At 45.5% G+C, this 24,454-nt stretch overlaps 1 protein-coding gene across 2 annotated transcripts; it reads right to left on the bottom strand.

Annotated features, from left to right (window-relative positions):
* Nucleotides 1–673: 673 nt before the first annotated feature.
* On the bottom strand, nt 674–21,114 carry LOC122929416 (phytanoyl-CoA 2-hydroxylase interacting protein). Of its 2 annotated transcripts, XM_044282973.1 has the most exons (5): nt 21,071–21,114; nt 9,909–10,083; nt 9,627–9,801; nt 3,976–4,093; nt 674–2,393 (listed from the first exon to the last, which is right to left on the bottom strand). In XM_044282973.1, the coding sequence occupies exons 2-5, from the start codon at nt 10,074–10,076 to the stop codon at nt 1,868–1,870; spliced, it is 987 nt and encodes a 328-aa protein (XP_044138908.1). In that variant the 5' UTR covers nt 10,077–10,083; nt 21,071–21,114; the 3' UTR covers nt 674–1,867. The 2 variants fall into 2 exon arrangements, with proteins under 2 accessions (XP_044138908.1, XP_044138909.1); XM_044282974.1 differs by lacking the exon at nt 21,071–21,114 and having other exon boundaries at nt 9,909–10,377.
* Between the last annotated feature and the right edge of the window lie 3,340 nt (nt 21,115–24,454).

The following is a 24,454-nucleotide window of genomic DNA, read 5'->3' as shown; positions in this document are numbered from 1 at the left end:
CTACGAGTAGGGCTGAAACGATTACTCGATTTAAATCGAGTAATTTGTCACACAAAAATCCTCAATGCAAATTTTTTGCATCGAGGATTTACTTGTGTCATGTGACCACGGAGCGGGAGTGAAGCGCTTGCTATTACTTACCACTCCGTGGTCACCTGCCGGCCGCACCGCGCTGCACTTTTTTCCTGACACATCGTCAGGTCATAGTGCACGTAAGCGCGCACTATGACCCGACACTGTGTGACGTCAAGACGATAGTGCAGAGCACAGAGAAGAAGATTGAGGAGCTGTGGAGCGGTGCACCTACAGGAAAGGTGAGTACTGTCGCTGGGGACATGGCTAGGAGGGGGAGATGGTGGCACTGGGGGGCAGTTAGGGTGCAAGCTGGTGGCATTGGGGGTAGTTGGTGGCACTAAGAGGCAAGCTGGGGGCAGCTGGTGGCATTGCGGGAAAATCTGGTGGCACTGGGGGGCAAGCTGATGGCACGGGGGGAAAGCTGGTGGCACTGGGGAGCAAGCTGATGGCACTAGGTGGCAGCCTGATGGCACTGAGGAGGCAGCTGATGGCACTGAGGGGACAGCTGGTGGCACTGAGGGGACAGCTGGTGGCACTGGGGGGGCAAGCTGGTGGCACTGGGGGGGGCAAGCTGGTGGCACTGGGGCGGAAGCTGATGGCACTAGGTGGGAGCCTGATGGCACTGAGGAGGCAGCTGGTGGCACTGAGGAGGCAGCTGGTGGAACTGGGGGGGAAGCTGAAGGCACTGAGGAAATGGAGCTGATGGCACTGGGGGGGAACTGGTGCATTTGGGCTGATCGCACAGGGGAAGGGTGTTGGGGACTGATGGCAGGGGATCTGATGAGTTTTTATAAAAGGAAAACAGTCTATTATTTTCATTTTTTCTTATTAAAATACTTGATTAATCGTAAATAATAATCGACCGAATACTCAATTTCTAAAATAATTGTTTACCGCAGTCCTAGCTACAAGCTCTGTCCGCTACACAATGGATGGAGATGTGTGGGATTTTTCTTTCTCAACCCATTCCAAAGGCATATTTGACCATAAACACTGCCAGTATATACCGAGCACTGCTCATGCCCTCTGATCACCCCTATTCCATGACTGGGGTATTTTTGTAAACCAATAGAGAATGGGGTCATCCATAAAAATAAAAATAATCAGTTGCCATGGCGAAAACCAATGTTCTCTGCGAAACTGGATCTCATATTGTCTTAAGTTATCATTAGGATATTTGTTAAGGACACTATAGAAAAAAAGTGAAGAGGATGACCTTATCTTCTGGTCACCAATTCATTCCAGTTCCACTTGGTGGTAGTAATGGAATGACAAGGTGACCATGCTATATGACATGCCTAAAAAGGTTGGCAGCTCCTATGTTATCGATACCTTTCCAATAACCATCATCCCTTTTCTGAAGGAACATCTAGCTTCATCATCTAGAGCAGGCATCCTCAAACTGCGGCCCTCCAGCTGTTGTAAAACTACAACTCCCACAATGCCCTGCTGTAGGCAGATACCTGTAGACTGTTTAGGCATGCTGGGAGTTGTTGTTTTGCAACAGCTGGAGGGCCGCAGTTTGAGGATGCCTGATTTAGAGCGTCTCCACCGTATTGGGTACTGGTTGGAGAAACAAGACGCTACGCTGCTCACAGTGCCCCAGTTTTAAGACCTACTGTAGGACCTTTCTTCCATTCCTCCCAGCACTTAGGTCAGTATGTCGGTATAGACAAGATGTTCTTTGGGGACTGGTTTTGGAAATAAGCTAATTACACTTTCAACACCATAAGCCACACATACAAATCCCTTTAACTCGACGAATACCGAGGACAAATTAGATGTGGCCCCCCTAGCGCCCACCAAAGATATTGCACACCTTACAGCTGGGATCCTTCTTGGCATTGGCTGTGGAAAGACTCATCAACTGATGCCCTTTGATCTCTGATAGTTGCCCCATGCCCATAGGCACAGGTTCAGTGTAGATTATCTCCAATATAAGATCTTGTGCATGCCAGTAACTTCCCTGCTCTCCCCGGGTCAGAAATGGGTTGTTTTGTGGGTCCAGGAGTGGCAAACGGGCACTGCAGAAGGCATCGCCTTGAGAACCTCGAGGAGCCAGCACTAGGACTACATAGTGGTAGGCGCTGTACATGCAGTAGAAGTCGGCGAAGTACAGGTGTGTGTTTTCATTGAAGAGATACCCGGCTGGAACCATCACCCTCCATGTCCCGTAGGGCGAGTCATGCGGGGGCAAGCCCGTGTTGAATTCTGTGTTGCAGCTGAAAAAGACGCCATGGAGTGTGCCACTGATTGGTGATCCATGGCTCCCGCTCTGGTCTTTTATGGATGGAAGCATTAGGCCTCCCCACTTGTCCCTGCCAAATGACACAAAAACGATAAAAAGGTAAGATCTTTGAATGGCAAGGGTATGTTCACACTATGGATTTTTACAGTGTCCGCTGCGTATCCGCGGCGGTTTCTACTGTGGTTTTTCACTGTAAAATGCTGCAGTCCTGTTCTCGGTTTAGCTCCATTGAATGGAGCTGCACCACAAGCAGGCTCTCGCTACGAACGGACATGTACATTTTTGGCACCGTCTGCAAAATTGGTCATGAAAAACCCCATGCCGCATAAATTGCAGCGCAACCGCTCATTGAAAACAATAGGCGGTTCTTTCAGCACAGCTTTGGTGCTATTATGGAATCTGCACAGAAACCTGTTCCAAAATTCCGTTGTGTGAACATACCCTAAAATGTTTCAACAATGACCGTATACTACAATGAGCAATCCTCAAACTGTATACTAAAATGAGAAAACCCCAAATACCAAACACTGGGACCTAGGAGCGTCAAGATATGTCTTTGGGTCATATACTAAAGGGGTTATTCCCATCAGAGAATTAACCCCCTCCAGGCCTATATTTTAAAAGGGATTTTCCAGGCGTACAATATTCATGGCTCCTGACACCCCATCCGATTAGCTGTCTGAAGGGGCCACCCCCTAGATGGAGCTTAGTCCTATTCAAGTGTATGCGTATGGGCTGCAATACAGAGTACAACCACTATACAATGGGCGACGCTGTGCTTGGTACGCTGTGAAAAGGCCCCAAGGGGCGCCGCAGCCTCTTCAGATGATCATCAGGGGGTGTGCAGAGTCGGAACCCCATTAATCAGATAATCCAGGGCTATCAATATTGATCTCTCAAAAAAAATAAAAAATTTAAAGCAGTAAAACACAGAAAAAACTAACCAAAAATAGTTAACAAAAAAAGTATAAATTTGGTATCACACTGACCCTCAAAATAATTTTCAATACATTATATGGTATATTAAATGGTGCTGTTAAAATTACCACTTGTCCTGCAAACCAACAGGGCCTTGTATGGCTATGTTGATGGAAAAATAAAGTTAAGGTGAGGATGAAAAAACTAAAACTAAAAAAAGTGAAAACTGTGTCCTTAAAGGTGGTGTACCATCTCAGATATTGGGGACATATCGCTAGGACCCACACCTATACTCAGAACAGAGACGACAAAGTCCCGGGGGGGTGGGGGGCACGCACCGCAAATGTGCGGCCGCCCTTCATTCATTCCTATGGGAGCACCGAAAATAGCCATGGGCTGGCTTGGCTATTTCCGTCAGCCCCATAGAAGTGAAGGGAGCGGTGGCGCACTTGTGCGGTGTGTCTCCCATTCTTTTCAATGGGACTTCCGAAAATAGTCGAGTGGCGCGCTCCCATAGAAATTAATGGAGGGCGGTAGTGCATGTGTGGTGCGCCCTTCGGGACTTTGCCGGCACTGTTCTAAGTATAGGTGCGGGTCCCAGAGGTGGGCCCCACACCTATCAGACATTGGGGGCAAATTCTAGCGATATGCCCCAGGTGTTTGAGACGGTACAACCCCTTCAAGAGGTTACTATAGCATCTTGGGCTCTACAAGTTTACCACGATGTCACACACCTGACATGCTGGAAATATTCTGCCGTCTGGTTCCTGTAGAAGACTTGGAACGACAACATACGTCCGGCGATCCCTTCAGCTTTCTCTTGCAACTGTTTGACCTGCTCCATGGCATAATCTGTAATGAAGGTAGAAAAGTCACATGTATCCTATCTTATGGTTTGCAGCTGCTGTTTAAATAGAGGACGGGTCCCTCGTTCAGTATCCTCATCTCTTGGCCAGAGGGGAAAACGGCTAAACAGAGAGTCTTATGCTCTGGAGGACCTCTTCGGTACTTACACGTCAAATGCATTGATTTGAATTGGCACTGTGCAATGCTTCATTTCCCCTGAGGGGGTGCTGCAGGGAAACTGAGCACTTTATGCTATTGTTTTCCCCACAGCATGGAACAAGTAGAGATTTGTTTTAATACTGTGTAGTACCCCAGAAGGGGAACTACCATTCCTTCACCCTGCTACTGTCTCTAATAACTAACAAATAATGTCATCTGTTTATTTTATTTAAGGTCCTTTGATATTGTGCCTTAAAGGGGTTGTCTCACTTCAGGAAATCGTATTAAGCTTGACAAGAAAGTTAATACAAGGCACTTACTAATGTATTGTGATTGTCCATATTGCCTTCTTTACTGGCTGGATTCATTTTTTTAACCTATCATATTATATACTGTTCGTTTCCATGGTTACGACCACCCTGCAATCCATCAGCGGTGGTCGTGCTTGCACACTATAGGAAAAAGCATCAGCATCTCTGGTGGCTGGGACCGTTGGACCGCACATAGGCCTGTGCTTTTTCCTATAGTGTGCAAGCACGGCCACTGCTGATGGATTGCAGGGTGGTCGTAACCATGGAAACGAACAGTGTATAATATGATGGAAAAAATTGAATCCAGCAAGCAAAGGAAGCAACATGGATAATAATAATATATTAGTAAGTGGCTTGTATTAACTTTCTCTACATAATAAATGCTATTTTCTGAAGTGAGACAACCCCTTTAATAACATTGTAATGTATTGTTATTTCATGCACTGTGCCTGGCAGACCAGTAGGTGGCAGTGTAGATGGCAGAGACAGATCTTTAGATAGAATGGAACTTACCATTCCATTCTCCCCCTTGTTGGGCTGAAGTGGGCTAGTTCTAGGCTAGTCCTTCCTACAAAGGGAGAGGTTGCAGGAAGCGATAGTCAGTCGACAGTGAAGTTAAGAATTGGAAGGAGAGCAGACATGTCACAGTGAGATGAGATCCCCCCTCCTGCAGCAGGAGTCTCTCAAGTGAAGCAGCTCATAGAGCACCCTGACTCCTTACAGTTTGCAGAGTATTATGAGGGGGTCAACAGCCAAAAGGCACCCCACTCATAGGTACCAGAACTGTCAGAAAGTCCAGTAAACCAGACTGAAGCCAGAGATTAGAACAGCAGAGCAACCTGTTGCAACCTAACGGATCCCATTATAGTCTATAGGGCTTGTGTGCTCCTTTCGGCTCAGTTATGCGCCAAATCCGTCCTTTCCGTTCTCCTGCTCCTGGAGCAAGAGAACGGAAAGGCTGAACGCTGATGTGAACTCAGCCATGTAATAAAAGAAATCTTATTGGAATGAGATATACAGCAGAAAAGCACCTAGACTACTGGGCCTGAAAAACAAGTCACGGACAATATGAGTCACAGATCCCAATCTAAGCAGTTGGCCTTTAAACATCAGTGGGCAACATGCAGTATACAACTTCAATGTTCAATTCATTTTTAAAAGGGGTTGGGCCATGAAAAATATTTTTTTTTCAAACCAGCACCTGGATCTGATTATTTTTGTAATTGCACGTAATTAAAAATTTAGAATAGCTACAGAGTTAGGCCTCATGCACACGACCGTTGTGTGTTTTGCGGTCCGCAAATTGCAGATCCACAAAACACTGATGGCGTCCGTGTGCATTCCGCAATTTGCGGACAGGTTATATTTTTTTTGCGGACCATTGAACGGAGCAACGGATGCGGACAGCACACAGAGTGCTGTCCGCATCTTTTGCTGCCCCATTGATGTCAATGAGTCAGCATCCAAGCCGCAAAAACTGCGGCTCGGATGCGGACCAAAACAACGGTCGTGTGCATGAGGCCTTACTCAATGAAATCTATCTGATAGCGCCACCTGCTGTTTGTTGTTTATCTTATTTCTACATCCACCTCAATCAGTGGTCGCACGCACTCCATTTAAATCTTCAACTGCAACCAGCCAGGTCTTCTGTTAGAAGCTGTGGCAGGAAAGAACTACAGCAGCAAGGACACGCCCCCTAAGCTGACAGCTTGAAATAAATCTAGCAGAACAATTGGAACAATGCATGGGGAGATCTCTGGATCCATGTGAGGTACAGGGTTGCTTCTAGGTTTCATGTTTAGGCCTGTTTCCCACGGGCGTGTGCGCCTCGTGGTCGTGCTGCACCCCACAGTCCGTGGGGCAGCCACAGCGGATCGCGGACCCATTAACTTGAATGGATTTGCGATCCGGCCGTTCCGCGGAACGGAAGAACGGGGCGAAACCCCACGGAAGCACTCCGTAGTGCTTCCATAGGGTTCCGTTCCGCACCATTCCGCATCTCCGGATTTGTGGACCCATTGAAGTGAATGGGTCCGCATCCGTGATGCGGAATGCCCACGGAACGGCGCCCGTGTATTGCGGATCCCACACGCCTGTGGGAAAGAGCCCTTAATGTCTGATTTTCATTTTTTTACATTATTCATGGGATAGCCCCTTTAATTCTGCAAAGACGTTTCTAGATTTGCTTGCAGAGTTAGCAGCTGCATGGAGATCGTGCAGCTGTGGGAGGGAAACACTGGTTGTCATTGACAGCTGGACTCCCCAAAGAGTAGGCACTGACAATTTTTTTTACGTTCGCCGCTTTCTCCACCCCCTGTACTCAGTGAGTGCTGAGTATATAGAGCAGGCAGTGGCAATTCTGATTTCTTCTCCAGTCCTAGTGATCAAGTGATCGCTGGGGACCAGATGACTGCATGAGCTGCTGGGGTCTTAGCAGACCCAGATCAGCTCAGCAGGGAGGTTGAACAGACTTATATTCCCCTTGTAATTAGGGCCCAGTTATAGGAGAGATGAGCAACTAAAAATCGAATGTTAAATCCACCCCAAAGTCTTGTATGACCTTATGGGGCACAAAGTGTAAAATAAAATTTTAAAAAATGCCACCGCATGCCACAGCATTACCCGGGAATGATAAATTATATCCCCCATAGCAAAACAACCACAACTAATACATAATTTTAAAAAGTATTGTACTTTCTGCAAGTAATGAAAAAAAATTAATAACACAGTATTTTTTTTACATTTTCCTGGGTATAAAAGAATGCTAATAATAAAAATAAATTCCCATGCATCACTGAAAAAGGCACCAAAATTATTCATATAATGGAATTAATGTACAGTACTAGAAAAAAATTTGGGGTTGGAGAAATGACCTGGTCTCGGACTGGTTAAAAAATGTTTGAAAATATTTTTTAAAAGCTGCTGTGTAATTCTTAATTTCGCCTCTGGTGGCGCTGTGGGGTAGTTGAATTATTTTTTGCCAGGTTTTTTACTATTACAGCTGACCGCAACAACAAGACAGCCAATCATCAGCTTATTTTCAGGGGCCCTAAAAAGCCAGCTCAAATAACTGCTTGTACTACTATTCACCTCATTCAAGCCACCTCCTATGGCTGTAAATATAGACTTACGTTTGTGCCGAATACTTTCATTCTTACCTATTTTTCTTGAAAATCTGTTCCCGTTGCTTAGGAATCAAGACTAAACAGTAAGAGTTCATGATCATAATTCGCCTCGGAAACACGGTCTGTGTGTCGGCCTCATCTCCCGGGTCGACCGCGGCTCTCCTGACCTGAACTGATTGTATCATAGTAATTTATGGTACAGTCAGTTCATATTTGATCTGCAATAGCCCCCCCCATCAGATATGAACTGACTATATAATAAATTAGTATGATACAGTCAGTTCAGGTCAGGGGAGCCGCGGTCTGGCCGACACACGGACCGTGTTTCCTGGGTCGACCACAGTCGGGGGCAAATTGGGAACTGGCCGTGGAAATAAAAAATCATAGTAGCCCCATGTTGTAGGCAAGTCCAAATTGACAGAAGGTGGGACCAACATAAATAGGCGGGGCCAGCAATACGGTAGTGCACACAAAATATAACCCCAACAAAACCAAATACCACATAAAATACTGCCTCCGCAGCTGCAGTATTCAACTGTATCACCATCCTTAGGACGGCAATACAGTTGGATACAGGAGGGCACTTTCCTCCGCTGGCCAGGGGCATAAATGCATGATGCGCCTATTATTAATGCAGAAAGCATTTCCGGACACTGCAATACATTAACAAGGTTGTAGTTCTGCAGCAGGTTTTTCCCCCCAAGAACGTTACACAGTTAATATGGTTGAAAAAAAAGAAATAAGTACATCAAGTCCAACCAAGGTATAAATGGGGGTGTGAATTTCAGAAAAGGGGAGTGAGACTTCTACACATTTTCATAAGCATACCCTTTTTAAAACTGTCCACTGTTCCTGCTGTGACCTCGTCCTGAGGAAGTCTATTCCACAGATTCACAGTTCTTACAGTAAAGAAGCTTTGACGCTTCTGGAGACTGAACTTTTTCTTCTCCAGTCGGAGGCAGTGCCCCCTTGTCTTTTGAGGGCATTTTACATGGAACCGTTTTTCACCGTATTTTTTGTCTGGCCCATTTCTATATTTGTATAGGTTAATCTTGCCCCCCTTAGTAATCTCTGCTCAAGACTAAATGCATTAAATTATTTTAATCTTTCTTCATAACTAAGACCCTCTATGCCCCTTATCAGTTTAGCACACTCTGCCTCTAATGCTACCAGATGTAAGGCAGCTATCCTATAAGTCAATGTTCAGCTCTTAAAATAAGCCTTGAGACATGACTTGGATATTAAATCAGCCAGTATCTCATCTGCAGACAGCTGTTTCAGGGTGATTGCCCCTCATCAGTGCAGAGCAGAGAGTACTGGCTTAACTGGGTGAGAGGCCTGTGTTCGAGCAAGGGGGGAACTAACTCTCCTTAGGGAGAGAGCACCTTAATCAGTATGAGGAGACTTATAGGCCATACATGCACTTCTGGAATTCTGGGAGGAAAGTACCTCCCAGAATTCCAGAGGATCATGTATGGCCTATAAGTCTCCTCACACTGATTGAGGTGCTCTCTCCCTAAAGAGAGTTAGTTCCCCCCTTATCAGTTTAGTCGCTCTCCTCTGTACTTTTTCCAGTTCCAGGGTGTCCTTTCTATGGACTGGTGTCCAGAAGTAAACTGCATATTCCAGATCAACCAACGCTTTGTAAAGTGGTAATATTACATCCCTGTCCTGCAAGTCCATGCCTCGTTTAATGCATGACAATATCCTGGTGGCCTTAGAAGCAGCCGATTGACATTGCATGATGTTATTTAATCTACCTTTTACAAGGACACCCAAATCCTTCTCTATAAGTGACTCTCCCAGTGTTACTCACCCTGGGAGATGATGCATGTAGATTATCACTACCCAGATGCATAATTTTACAAACTGCTTCATTAAGTCTGCTAAATGACCCCCTTCCCTCCACACACTCATATTTCCAACAGATCATTCATTTCTCACCTCCTGTACAGAAGCGAAGGGTCTCACTCCAGCCAGACACAGTGTATTCCCCATCACTACGTTTCATTGCGGTCTGTACAGCCAATGTATACTCTGTGCGTGGGCTCAGGAACCAGTGGCCTCGTACCGTCATGGGCAGCACCACCGCTTTGGCCACCAGTTTGGTTGGCACATCCTTTGTGAAAGCAGACATAATACAGACATCAGACATCCTCAATAAAGAAAACACATTTGGTAGAGGACTTGAGGTTCATCAAGGCAATGAGGTATGGTGTGGCTTACCCGGTGCTTGAACTTATTCTCCTTCTGACCTCCCGTCTTATTCAGATCTATGAAGTAGTGGGTAACCCGCCTGGCATCGTACGGTGGCATCTCCCAGGACACGCGAAATGAATCACAGGTTATGTCACTCATTTGAATACCATGTGGAGCAGTAAGAGGAGGCTCCATGATTGACCTGTAGAGAAGGAGGCAGAACTCAGGAGAGGTTTTCAAAGGAGTAACTAAATCTTAGGTCCCAATTATGGTGTCTTCTGTGGCAGAGGGGCTTTTGGGCACCCTTAGGTACCTGAGCCTTGGCGATACCTCTGACTCCTTATATTAAATGTCTCTGGTGACCATAATTTAAGTATGTGTAGATATATGGTCTAATGTGCCTAGAGGAAGTTCAGAGCCTATACAATACACCGCCTTTCTGGTCTACACCGACTTGTTATAGGTCGTCCTCACACAGGATCATACACATTCAGAATGTAAGCAAGCAAATATAAAGTAGAAGAAGTTATGTCTGGCTGGCCCTCATTCTGTAGAGACGCTTTGCCTTTCCAGTGCCGGCCAAAACCCTTTTTGACCCGTCAACCCTTAAGATCCCATATATATATATACAGGTCCTTCTCAAAAAATTAGCATATTGTGATAAAGTTCATTATTTTCTGTAATGTACTGATAAACATTAGACTTTCATATATTTTAGATTCATTACACACCAACTGAAGTAGTTCAAGCCTTTTATTGTTTTAATATTGATGATTTTGGCATACAGCTCATGAAAACCCAAATTTCCTATCTCAAAAAATTAGCATATCATGAAAAGGTTCTCTAAACGAGCTATTAACCTAATCATCTGAATCAACTAATTAACTCTAAACACCTGCAAAAGATTCCTGAGGCTTTTAAAAACTCCCAGCCTGGTTCATTACTCAAAACCGCAATCATGGGTAAGACTGCCGACCTGACTGCTGTCCAGAAGGCCATCATTGACACCCTCAAGCAAGAGGGGAGGACACAGAAAGAAATTTCTGAACGAATAGGCTGTTCCCAGAGTGCTGTATCAAGGCACCTCAGTGGGAAGTCTGTGGGAAGGAAAAAGTGTGGCAGAAAACGCTGCACAACGAGAAGAGGTGACCGGACCCTGAGGAATATTGTGGAGAAGGACCGATTCCAGACCTTGGGGGACCTGCGGAAGCAGTGGACTGAGTCTGGAGTAGAAACATCCAGAGCCACCGTGTACAGGCGTGTGCAGGAAATGGGCTACAGGTGCCGAATTCCCCAGGTCAAGCCACTTTTGAACCAGAAACAGCGGCAGAAGCGCCTGACCTGGGCTACAGAGAAGCAGCACTGGACTGTTGCATGTCATTCGGAAATCAAGGTGCCAGAGTCTGGAGGAAGACTGGGGAGAGGGAAATGTCAAAATGCCTGAAGTCCAGTGTCAAGTACCCACAGTCAGAAATGGTCTGGGGTGCCATGTCAGCTGCTGGTGTTGGTCCACGGTGTTTTATCAAGGGCAAGGTCAATGCAGCTAGCTATCAGGAGATTTTGGAGCACTTCATGCTTCCATCTGCTGAAAAGCTTTATGGAGATGAAGATTTCATTTTTCAGCACGACCTGGCACCTGCTCACAGTGCCAAAACCACTGGTAAATGGTTTACTGACCATGGTATTACTGTGCTCAATTGGCCTGCCAACTCTCCTGACCTGAACCCCATAGAGAATCTGTGGGATATTGGGAAGAGAAAGTTGAGAGACGCAAGACCCAACACTCTGGATGAGCTTAAGGCCGCTATCGAAGCATCCTGGGCCTCCATAACACCTCAGCAGTGCCACAGGCTGATTGCCTCCATGCCACGCCGCATTGAAGCAGTCATTTCTGCAAAAGGATTCCCGCCAAGTATTGAGTGCAGAACTGAACATAATTATTTGAAGGTTGACTTTTTTTGTATTAAAAACACTTTTCTTTTATTGGTCGGATGAAATATGCTAATTTTTTGAGATAGGAAATTTGGGTTTTCATGAGCTGTATGCCAAAATCATCAATATTAAAACAATAAAAGGCTTGAACTACTTCAGTTGTGTGTAATGAATCTAAAATATATGAAAGTCTAATGTTTATCAGTACATTACAGAAAATAATGAACTTTATCACAATATGCTAATTTTTTTAGAAGGACCTGTATATATATATATATATATATATATATATATATAGAATATCACCATTAACCAGCGTTCCATACATGTACTACTTATTGTAATTCTGGTCCTTATGGGTGCTGCTTTGGGGAGAATGGAATATCGAGAGCAACTGATGGTTTAGGTTTTGAGAGACACCAGGAATGGGATAAATGTGGCAATAGGTTCTGTGTCCATATCTGACAGATGTGCTTTTAGAGGAAGGGACCTGATTCTTTAAATGGGTTGTACAGGATTAGAAATATATGGCTGCTGTGTTCCACAAACAGTGCCACACTGATCTACAGGCTGTGTCTGGTATTGCAGCTCACGCATTCACTTCAAATAGATGCAATACCAAACAAACTATGGAATGGTGGGGAGCTGTTTCTGGAAGAAGGCTGCAACTATGATCTATGTATATTATGCGTTTTCTATCTAAAATCTATTTATTTATCTGTGTCATATCTATTACCGTATCTGTCATTTCTGTCTAATATCTTTATCTATCTATAATCTATGTTTATCGGTCTTTGTAATATACTGTATCTATCTATCTATGCGTCTATAGTCCTCAACATTGAAATTGCAATATCAAGAAGGACAGGGCATAAGCTTATCACTAAGATCTGCATATGATCGAATTTTCAAGCACCTAGCTCCAATCTGTGAAATGGTGGGGAGTGGGGTGTAAAAGCCAGACTAAATGCAAAATTTTTTAGCCACATGAAACCTCAAAAATAGTATCGAGTCATGTGGGATGATTGTGCAATGCCTCCTGTTCGTCCACGTGCCACTAACACAGAATCCTTGAACTGAGAGGCCTTGGTTTATCACTCGGGCAGATTACTACACACCTAGGCTGAGATGTCCGCACTATTCAACGTTGCGTGTCCTGTTAGTTGGAAGAACAATGACAAATTAGATGACAGCAAGATGTGCACAGAGGCAAACCACTGCACTGACAGGTCTGATTAGAAGAATGGCACGTAGTGATGCATTCTGTACTGAAATTGGATGTCACATCCCAACAGTGTCTACAAAAACCATCAGAAGACATTGGATGATATTGATTGATATTGGACTACGAGCTAGATGTCGAGTTATAGGTTTTCCATTGGCCTCACACCACCACTCTCACAGGCTATCATGGTGCAGAGTAAGGCTGGAATGGAGGTCTGTCCTCTTAAGTAATGAGTCGTGGTTTTGTCTCGGACGCAGTGATAGCCGTAGATTGGTCTGGAGACCACATGAGCAACACCATGAAGAGGCCCTTCACAAGGGAACATCACACCTGTCCTACTCCGGGGATTCTGGTGTGGGGTGGGATAATGTACGGTAACCGGACCCCTCTAGTCTTCATTTCAGGTACATTAACAGCTCGGCGTTAAATAGATTTTTGACCTGGAACCAGTGCTACGGCCATTTCTCCAAAGTGTCCCAAAAGACATTTTCAACAGGACAACACCAGGCTGCATGTTGCTCGTGCTACTGTGAGCAGCCTGTGTGACCTAAACGTGCTACCATGGCAGGCAGCATCTCCAGACTTGTCTCCAATCAAGCACATCGGGGAAGTCATTGTTCGGCAACTGCAAAGGGACCTGCCAGCAGAAGATCTTGATGATTTGTGTGCCCAAGTGCATTCAGTGTGGCAGAACATTCCTCAGACAACCATTAATAACCTCACTGATAACATGCATGTAAGTGCGTGGATTTCTGTGCCTGGCGTCCATACTCCATACTGAATAAATCCAGATGTTTTCAATATTTTGTTTCCATTCATTTGAATATTATTAACACATGTCCATCCTGTGATTTCCATAAGACAAGTTTCACACCTCCAGTGTGAATTCCGGAAGGCTGTTTCGGCAGACAATGCCGGGAATTGGCCGGACACAAACCGCAGCATGCGGACATTCCGTCTTCATCCAGCAGTGCCGAAAACTGAATTCCGGCGGTTTGTTCTCTGCCTGAATAGCCTTCCGGAATCCACACTACAGGTGTGATAGTAGCCGAATTCCACAACTTTTCCTTCTTGGCGTTATAATTTCAGTGCTGAAGAGTTTATTATCTGTCTCTTCTATCTTATACCTATCCATCTATTATCTATTTTATGTCTGTCTATCTATCCATCCATCTATCTTTTCTATGTAATATCGGTCATATAGCTATTTCATATCTATCTGTATCATATCTATTTATCTGTCATCATCATCATCTTCTATCTCATGTCTATGTATCCATCTATACATGTCTGTCTCTTTTATCTATCTATTGTGAGACAGTGACAGATCTCACAGAGGTGAGAGGCAAAGAAGGGGTGGATAGTGCGGTCCACACCCCTATTTCACCACCGGTGAGACCTGCTGGAGGTACTCAGGCGGGCATAAAGCACCTCCCAGGGTGTCGGTAAGGGGGGAGTGTGCAAGCAGAGGCCTGGTGAGGCTCTGTGAGTGTGGTCTCAGCTGGGCAAGGCTGAGAGACCACGAGGCTGGGAGATATTCTGACCGTGCTGCAGCCTGGGGATTGGTGGATTATTGGACTGAGAAAGCCGCACCTGAAACAGTGTGTGAACTGTGATGTATACTGTAGGTGAGTCAGAGAGACACGTCTTATGTTTTAGTTAGTACCCAGACGTATGTTTGTGCTTTTGCCACAATAAAGCACAGTTTGGCCCCTAAATTCTGTTGTCCATCAAGAAGTGTGTGGTTGCAACCCCCGAAAAAGAGCTAACCCCCCACACTACCTATCTCATGTCTATTTATCCATTTATTATCTGTCTCATCTATCTATCTATCTATCTATCATCTACACTGCCTGTCTAAAAAAAAGTCGCCACCAAAAAAAAAAAAAACGGGTCACACACTCTAATATTTCGTTGGACCGCCTTTAGCTTGGATTACGGCACGCATTCGCTGTGGCATTGTTTCGATAAGCTTCTGCAATGTCACAAGATTTATTTCCATCCAGTGTTGCATTCATTTTTCACCAAGATCTTGCATTGATGATGGTAGAGTCTGACTGCTGCGCAAAGCCTTCTCCAGCACATCCCAAAGATTCTCAATGGGGTTAAGGTCTGGACTCTGTGGTGGCCAATCCATGTGTGAAAATGATGTCTCATGCTCCCTGCACCACTCTTTCACAATTTGAGACCGATGAATCCTGGCATTGTCATCTTGGAATATGCCTGTGGCATCAGGGAAGAACAAATCCATTGATGGAATACCCTGGTCATTCAGTATGTTCAGGTAGTCGCTGACCTCATTCTTGGAGCACATACTGTTGCTGAACCTAGACCTGACCAACTGCAGCAACCCCAGATCATAGCACTGCCCCCACAGGCTGGTACAGTAGGCACTAGGCATGATGGGTGCATCACTTCATCTGCCTCTCTTCTTACCCTGATGCGCCCATCACTCTGGAACCGGGTAAATCTGGACTCATCAGACCACATGACCTTCTTCCATTGCTCCAGAGTCCAATCTTTATGCTCCCTAGCAAATTTAAGCCTTTTTTTCTGGTTTTCTTCACTGATTAGTGGTTTTCTTACGGCTACACAGCTGTTCAGTCCCAATCCATTGAGTTCCCTTCGCATTGTGTGGAAATGCTCTTACTTTCACTATTAAACATAGCCCTGAGCTCTACTGTTTTTCTTCGATTTGATTTCACCAAACGTTTAAGTGATTGACGATCACGATCATTCAGGATTTTTTTCCTGCCACATTTCTTCCTCGAATACGATGGGTCCACACTATCCTTCCAGTTTTTAATAATGCGTTGGACAGTTCTTAACCCAATTTTAGTAGTTTCTGCAATCTCCTTTTCCACAACCACGAGATGTCTCTCGACATGGTTGTTTAAGAAATGAGAAGCAACTCATTGCACCAGTTGGGGTTAAATAATTGTTGCCAGCTGAAAGATAATCGCCCATGCAGTAATTATCCAATAGGAGTCTCAGAACTTTTTGCTTAGTTAAATCCAGGTGGTGACTTTTTTGGGGGACTGGCAGTGTATCTTATATCTGTCTGTCTTTCCATCTATCATCTGCCCTTTCTATTTAATATCTGTCTATATATCTATCTCTCATTATCTATTTATCTATCTATCCATTTATTATCTGCCTCTTTATTTATCTATTATCTATCTATTGTAGATATAGAAAGTCTACACACCCCTGTTAAAATCTCAGGTTTCTGTGCTGTAAAAAAATGAACTTTTTCCACCTTTAATGTGACCTATAAACTGTACAACTCAATTGAAAAACAAACTGAAATCTTTAAGGTAGAGGTAAATAAAATAATATGGTTGCATAAGTGTGCACACCCTTAAACTAATACTTAATTACTTGGCAAAATTTGCCCACTCTTCTTTGCAAAAACACTCCAAATCTGTGAGATTGCGAGGGCAGGGGCGTAGCTATAGGGGGTGCAGAGGTAGCAGTCACCACCGGGCCCAGGAGTCTGAGGGGACCCAAAGACCCTTGTGGTGCATTAGAAGACACCAGTATTATAGAAAGTGCATGCTGGTCAACTTACACCTCTGGCTTAAGGGGGTGCCGTTTCAATTTTTGCCTCGGGCAGCACGAACGCCTTGTGCTTTCTACCCCTGGCCACAAAGCACTGATGGAAGGAGGGCCCAAGCTAAACTCTTGCACCAGGGCCCATGAGCCATTAGCTACGCCCCTGTGCGAGGGCATCTCCTGTGCACAGCCCTCTTCAGCAGGGGCGTACACAGAAATCATTGGGCCCCATAGCAAGAATTTAAATTGGGCCCCCATGCCCGTTCCTAGTCCCTCCCACTATGCGCCTTGGCTCCTCTCACTACCCTCCCTAACTTCTCCCCTGCCCCACCTTGTGCAGCAGTATTTTGTTCTACAAAATGGCAGTACTCACGCTGGAACCCAACAGACCCATTATAGTGAATGGGATCTGGTAGGTTCTGGCGGTGTTCAGCATATATTGACAAGAACCTGGGGCATTACATGATGTAATACCACCCAACTTTCCTGCTGTCCGGCATGGCATATGTGCAGGGGAATAGCCTGGGAAAGATGAGTGACTCCCCCCCCCCTCCACACATACACTTCTACACTGTCCTCACCTACAAGTCGTCACTTACTTTATTACTGGCGGCGTTGTGGCAATCCAGATGAATTAGGCGGGAGGCGGAGCTAGCAGGCGGGAGGCCGAGCTTGGAGGCGGGGCTAGCAGACGGGAGACAGTTAGGAAGATAGACGGGGGCGGGGACTCTCCTCCACTGCGGGCCCCCCTTCCTCACGGGCCCAATAGCAGCTGCGTTGTCTGCCTATATGGTAGGTAGGCCACTGCTGTTCAGATCACCCCACAGATTTTCAAAACTTTAATCTTTTTCTGGTGAAGCCATTCCTTTGTTGATTTGGATGTATGCTTTGGGTCGTTGTCATGCTGAAAGATGAAGTTCCTCTTCAGGTTCAGCTTTCTAGCAGAAGCCTGAAGGTTTTGTGCCAATATTGACTGTTTATAATTCCCTCTAGCTTAACTAAGGCCCCAGTTCCAGCTGAAGAACAACAGCCCCTTGGCATGATACTGCCACCACCATGCTTCACTGTGGGTATGGTGTTCTTTTGGTGATGGGCAGTGTTGTTTTTGGGCCAAACATATCTTTTGGAATTATGGCCAAAAAGTTCAACCTTGGTTTCATCATACCATAACACCTTTTCCCACATGCTTTTGGGAGACTTCAGATGTGTTTTTGCAAAATGTAGCCTGGCTTGGATGTTTTTCTTCGTAAGAAAAGGCTTTCGTCTTGCCACTCTACCCCATAGCCCAGACATATGAAGAATACGGGAGATTGTTGTCACATGTACCACACAGCCAGTACTTGCCAGATATTCCTACAGCTCCTATAATGTAGCTGTAGGCCTCTTGGTAGCCTCCCAGACCAGTTTTCTTCTCGTCTTTTCATAAATTTTGGAGGGACATCCCGTTCTTGGTAATGTCACTGTTGTGCCATATTTTCTCCACTTGATGATGACTGTCTTCACTGTGCTCCATGGTATATCTATTGCCTTGTACCCTTCTCCTGACTGATACCTTCTAGCAAGGAGATCCCTCTGATGCTTTGGAAGCTCTCTGTGGACCATGGCTTTTTCTGTGGGATGTGACTAAGAAAATTTCAGGAAAGACCAACTAGAGCAGCTGAACTTTCTTTGGGGTTAATCGGAGGCACTTTACATGATGGCCGGTGTATGCTGACTCCTATTTAACAGGATTGTGAATGTGATTGCTTAATTCTGAACACAGCTACATCCCCAGTTATAAGAGGGTGTGCACACTTATGCAACCACAATAATTTAGTTTATTTTTTGTTTTCTTCCCTCCACCTAAAAGATTTCAGTTTGTTTTTCAGTTGAGTTGTACAGTTTATAGGTCACATTAAGGGTGGAAAAAGTTCTGAAATGATTTATCTTTGTCTCATTTTTTTACAGCACAGAAACCTGACATTTTAACAGGGTGTATAGACTTTTCATATCCACTGTATCTATCTCCTATCCATCTCATATGTATTTATCTATCTATCCATGTATCTGTCTCTTCTATCTAATATTTATCCATCTGTTATCTATCTGTATAATTTATGTTTCCGTGATTCAGAGAACCATAGATCGAGCATGTATCTTAAAAAAAAAGCTGTTTTTATACCCCATAGCAACCAATCACAGCACACCTTTCATTTTTTCAAAAGCCCTCTAAGAAATGAAAGCCGTGCTGTGATTGATTGCTAGGGGCAACAAAGACAGTTTTTAACATATACTGTATTTGACATACAGTCAGTTTCTCCAAGACTAAAATGGTTGACAACTGGGAACTATGTGCTCAACATTCCTGTATTCACGTCCCAAATGAAGATAGAAAAAACTGCAGTACCACTTCCTACCACTAGATGGATAAGTAGACTTATTCTGCTGCGCAGTTTGTAGACTGTTCTACGGCACAATACATATACATTAAAATCTATTATGTGCAAGGTAGACTGACATAAATGTGGTAATACCTGATACGTATACTGACAGTATATTAGATGTAAGTGGACACTGTGTCATAATAAAATGCTACCCAACGTTGGAGATTTTGGCATTTGACGGTCACTGTGTGCCTGCTGCTTACAGCTTTGTATCGCCGATAGCTGTACCGTCTGTAGGAGGAGGTTGTGCACTAATCCGTCTCCTTCTCTGCTTACAAGCCACCCACACGTGTAAGACGCTCACAACTGGCCTACATTATACCTTGCAGTTCTGACTTTTCAAAAGTGATGTCCCTCGAAACCAAATTCCGCACCTGGACCACCCTCCCCCACCAACAACAGCCCCTCAAATCTGAAATCTCAATGTTAATCGAGGCAAAGTTGCAAATTGTCTTTGTATGGGTACTTTCACACTAGCGTTTTTGTTTTCCGGTATTGCATTCCGTCCTAGGGGCTCTATACCAGAAAAAAACGGATCAGTTTTACCCTAATGCATTCTGAATGGAGAGCATTCCGTTCAGGATGCATCAGTTCAGTCCCTCTTATGTTTTTTGGACGGAGAAAATACCGCAGCATGCTGCAGTTTTCTTTCCTGCCACAAATACTGATCACTTGCCGGATCCGGCATTAATTTACATTGAAGTGTATTAGTGCTGGATCCGGCATTAAGTGTTCCGGCATAACGGATCCGGCTTTCCGGTCTGCATATGTGCAGACCTTTAAAAATGAAAAAAATAAAAAATACCGGATCTGTTTTTCCAGATGACACTGGAGGGACGGATCCGGTATTTCAATGCATTTGTCAGATGGATCCGCATCCATATCCGTCTGACAAATGCCATCAGTTTGCGTCCGGATTGCCAGGCAACGGAACTGCCTGCCGGAATCCTCTGCCGCAAGTGTGAAAGTAGCCTAAATCGCACAGCGTCTCTAAGGACCTGCTTAACCTACCACCGAGAAGACTCAGAACCTGAACTCCTGTCAGACAATTACCTCACCAAGCTGTGCGTCACAGGCTGGGCAGAAAAATCACATGCCCTGCAGAGCGTTTCACATGCTGGAGATTGTTATCTTACATAACAACACCTGCAGAGCATTGCACAGTTTCTCCATGTCATCAGAAATGCTCAAGACGATGGGAAAACCACTAACACCTACGCTGCAGAGCATTTGCTAAACTGGCAGGTTGCAGTCAGAGAATTGCAAAACAGGCAGGGTGCAGGCAGAGCATCGCACAACGGGCAGGGTGCAGGCAGAGCATCGCACAATGGGCAGGGTGCAGGCAGAGCATCGCAAAACTGGCAGGGTGCAGGCAGAGCATCGCAAAACTGGCAGGGTGCAGGAAGAGCATCGCAAAACTGGCAGGGTGCAGGCAGAGCATCGCAAAACTGGCAGGGTGCAGGCAGAGCATCGCAAAACTGGCAGGGTGCAGGCAGAGCATCGCAAAACTGGCAGGGTGCAGGCAGAGCATCGCAAAACTGGCAGGGTGCAGGCAGAGCATCGCAAAACTGGCAGGGTGCAGGCAGAGCATCGCACAACTGGCAGGATGCAGGCAGAGCATCGCACAACTGGCAGGATGCAGGCAGAGCATCGCACAACTGGCAGGATGCAGGCAGAGCATCGCACAACTGGCAGGATGCAGGCAGAGCATCGCACAAGTGGCAGGATGCAGGAAGAGCATCGCACAATTGGCATGATGCAGGCAGAGCATTGCAACGCCGAAGAATAATATGACAAAGAGTGTCACGACCACGCAGATCGCAGATTATGTCAGTGCCGTGTCACATCCCAGGGACTGCGGAAAGAATGCACATCATCAGGTATAGTTATGGAGAGCAAGTTGCCCCTTGCAGAGCATTGCATAAGTACAAAAAGTTTAGATGCAAGGTGCATCCTGCAGAGAACGGGGCGAAGGATGGACATCATCTACCCAGTGCAACCAGCAAGGCACCAATTCAATGGTCACAGATAAAGCAGGTGGAGATGTGACATACCTTGGAAATGTGCAGATACCTCACCAAGGAATGCGAGTGCGAAGGAATGAGAGGAAGAAAAGGGGCGAGGAAGAGAGAGGGAGCAGGAAAATAGTGAGTAGGAGGGTAACAGCAAATAGAGAGAGAGAGAGTGGTGGAGAATGAGGGAGGTGAGAGAAAGAGGAGAGGGGAGGCAACAGCGAGCGATGTAGAAAGAGGAGACTGAATGGCAGAGGCTGAAAAATATTAAAAGTCTAGAGGAGTTATAGAGCAGGTAGGTACGGCCGGTGACCAGGTGCTGAGAGAGTCACCCGTGCCCTGTCCTGGTGCTGCAGCGACGAAGGAGTTAAGCAGCCTTGTGACGTCGCTTGCACATGGCACAAGCCTATTATTAAGAGTGGGTGAGCGTTCTGGCAGATTTGGGGTTACTGAGATCCGCCATCACACGCTGACGAGCGTCACTGGCAGGATGCCAAGTGGAAAGCGAATAATTAATCTCGTTAACGTCGCCAATAATAGGAGACCAATTCTTATCTGTACCGAGGCCCAGCGGCCAAAAGCAGAAGGACGGCTTAGAAACAGAAGGGGGGCGCGACCCCGAGCCCACTTTGTTGCTAAAACAAAACTTCCATCCTTTTCGTTCCAAATATGTCACCGCAATACCATTTGTGTCATTGGACGTTCCAATGACACAAATGGTATTGCGGTGACATTCCTTTTATCCGGCATCTGATGGTCCAGTATGAGGGGATAAGGCGTGTAATAGGGGATCGGGTCGTCGGGTTTCTTACAGGACCTGCTTGTGAAGGAGGACTTGTGTAGACGGGTCAGAGAAATATTCAGAGCACTGCTACATAGCCTGTTCTTCAGGGGTGAGGCCTTAGAGCTCATGACTGTGATCAGTCCGGGTGTCGGCCGCGGCTCCCCTAACCCAAAATGACTATCATAGTGATTTATAGTGCAGTCAGTTCCTATCTGACGGCGGGTCCATTGTACTGTACTCATCTTCATTTGAGTACAGTACAATAGAACCACAATCAGACAGGAACTGACTGTACTACAAATCAGTATGATACAGTCATTTTGGGTTAGGGGAGCCGGGGTCGACCTGGAAGATGAGGCAGATACAGGGACTGTGTTTCCCAGGCTGATCATGGTTGTGTGCATTAGCCCTTATAATATAATATACAGGCTCGGACTGGCCCACAGGGGATCAGGTGAATTCTCAGGTGGGCCCCTAGTTCCCTACCCTCTGCACAAGTGGCACATGGCACAGTAGACTGATTGCACCACATACAGATTACATCTGAACCATTTAACAAGCTACCCACTTTATTATTATTATTATCATGCAGTAGATGCATCAGGAGGCTGAGATGACTTCTAGGCACCAGGGGTGCACCACCAATGAGGAAAGGTGAGGCAATTGCCTCAGGCGGCGCCAGGTAGGGGCAAGTGGGGGGCAGCGGAACGGCCATGGGCAATGAGCGCTTCCATAGTGGAAACGCTCATCTCTGCATATTCAACTGCATCGCTGTACTCAGGACAGCGAAACACCGTAACAAGGCAAGGGAGCGACGTCTCCCTGGCCCACCGTTTCCTCGAATAGGCTTTAGTCCTAGTTCCTGTAGCCTATCAGAGGCCAGTGTCATCATTATCGCGCTGCCTGAGCCGGGCTACATAGAGTGACAGCAGAATAGAGGTAAGTATTTGAGTTTATTACTTTTATTTGGCAGCATGCTATTGGGCCACAATGGGGTGGGGGTCATTATTCTGTAACTGGAGAAAGCACTATGGGAACATTTGGGCTCTAAAAAGGTGCAGTTTTCTACTGGTACACATTATAAGGGGGCCACTATGGGGACATTCGTTCTACAGGGGCCTTAAAAGGGGGTACATTTGTGTACTGATACACGTTACAAGGGAGCATTTTTGTATTGGCACAAATAAGGGAGTATTTTTGTACTGGCAAACATTGTAAAGGGGAATTATTTTACTGGCAAACATAAGGGGCCATTTTTTGTAATGGCACAGATTGTAGGGGGATTTTTACTACTGGGGGTATTATGGTGGGCTTTATTACTACTGAGGGACTACAGGGAACATGATTACTAGTATGGCCACTATGAGGGCATTATTACTTCTGAGGGCAAAATGAGTAACATTATTACTATTGGGGACATGCTTACCACATAGTGCACTCTGGAATTATTACTATCGGTGGGACTTTTGGGAGGACTGTTACATTGGGAGGCACCCTGGCACAGAATCAGCTTAGCACAATTATTTTTGGGGGACATTATGTTTACGACACTGAGTGTCAGAGACACTATTTACTGGTCACAGTTATTTTAAGGGCCACAGTGTGCTAATAATTATTGAAGGGGGCACTATGTGTGTGGTATTTTTTCAGGAGGATTATCTGTTCCTGCAGTATACAGGTCCTTCTAAAAAAAATTGCATATTGTGATAAAGTTCATTATTTTCTGTAATGTACTGATAAACATTAGACTTTCATATATTTTAGATTCATTACACACAACTGAAGTAGTTCAAGCCTTTTTTTGTTTTAATATTGATGATTTTGGCATACAGCTCATGAAAACCCAAAATTCCTATCTAAAAAAATTTGCATATCATGAAAAGGTTCTCTAAACGAGCTATTAACCTAATCATCTGAATCAACTAATTAACTCTAAACACCTGCAAAAGATTCCTGAGGCTTTTAAAAACTCCCAGCCTGGTTCATTACTCAAAACCGCAATCATGGGTAAGACTGCCGACCTGACTGCTGTCCAGAAGGCCATCATTGACACCCTCAAGCAAGAGGGTAAGACACAGAAAGAAATTTCTGAACGAATAGGCTGTTCCCAGAGTGCTGTATCAAGGCACCTCAGTGGGAAGTCTGTGGGAAGGAAAAAGTGTGGCAGAAAACGCTGCACAACGAGAAGAGGTGACCGGACCCTGAGGAAGATTGTGGAGAAGGACCGATTCCAGACCTTGGGGGACCTGCGGAAGCAGTGGACTGAGTCTGGAGTAGAAACATCCAGAGCCACCGTGTACAGGCGTGTGCAGGAAATGGGCTACAGGTGCCGCATTCCCCAGGTCAAGCCACTTTTGAACCAGAAACAGCGGCAGAAGCACCTGACCTGGGCTACAGAGAAGCAGCACTGGACTGTTGCATGTCATTCGGAAATCAAGGTGCCAGAGTCTGGAGGAAGACTGGGGAGAGGGAAATGCCAAAATGCCTGAAGTCCAGTGTCAAGTACCCACAGTCAGTGATGGTCTGGGGTGCCATGTCAGCTGCTGGTGTTGGTCCACTGTGTTTTATCAAGGGCAGGGTCAATGCAGCTAGCTATCAGGAGATTTTGGAGCACTTCATGCTTCCATCTGCTGAAAAGCTTT

This window comes from Bufo gargarizans, chromosome 2 (assembly GCF_014858855.1).
Source record: "Bufo gargarizans isolate SCDJY-AF-19 chromosome 2, ASM1485885v1, whole genome shotgun sequence".
Classification (NCBI taxonomy): Eukaryota; Metazoa; Chordata; class Amphibia; order Anura; family Bufonidae; genus Bufo; species Bufo gargarizans.
The sequence above is the reverse complement of the archived record's forward strand: the minus strand, read 5'-3'. Positions and strand labels throughout refer to the sequence as shown.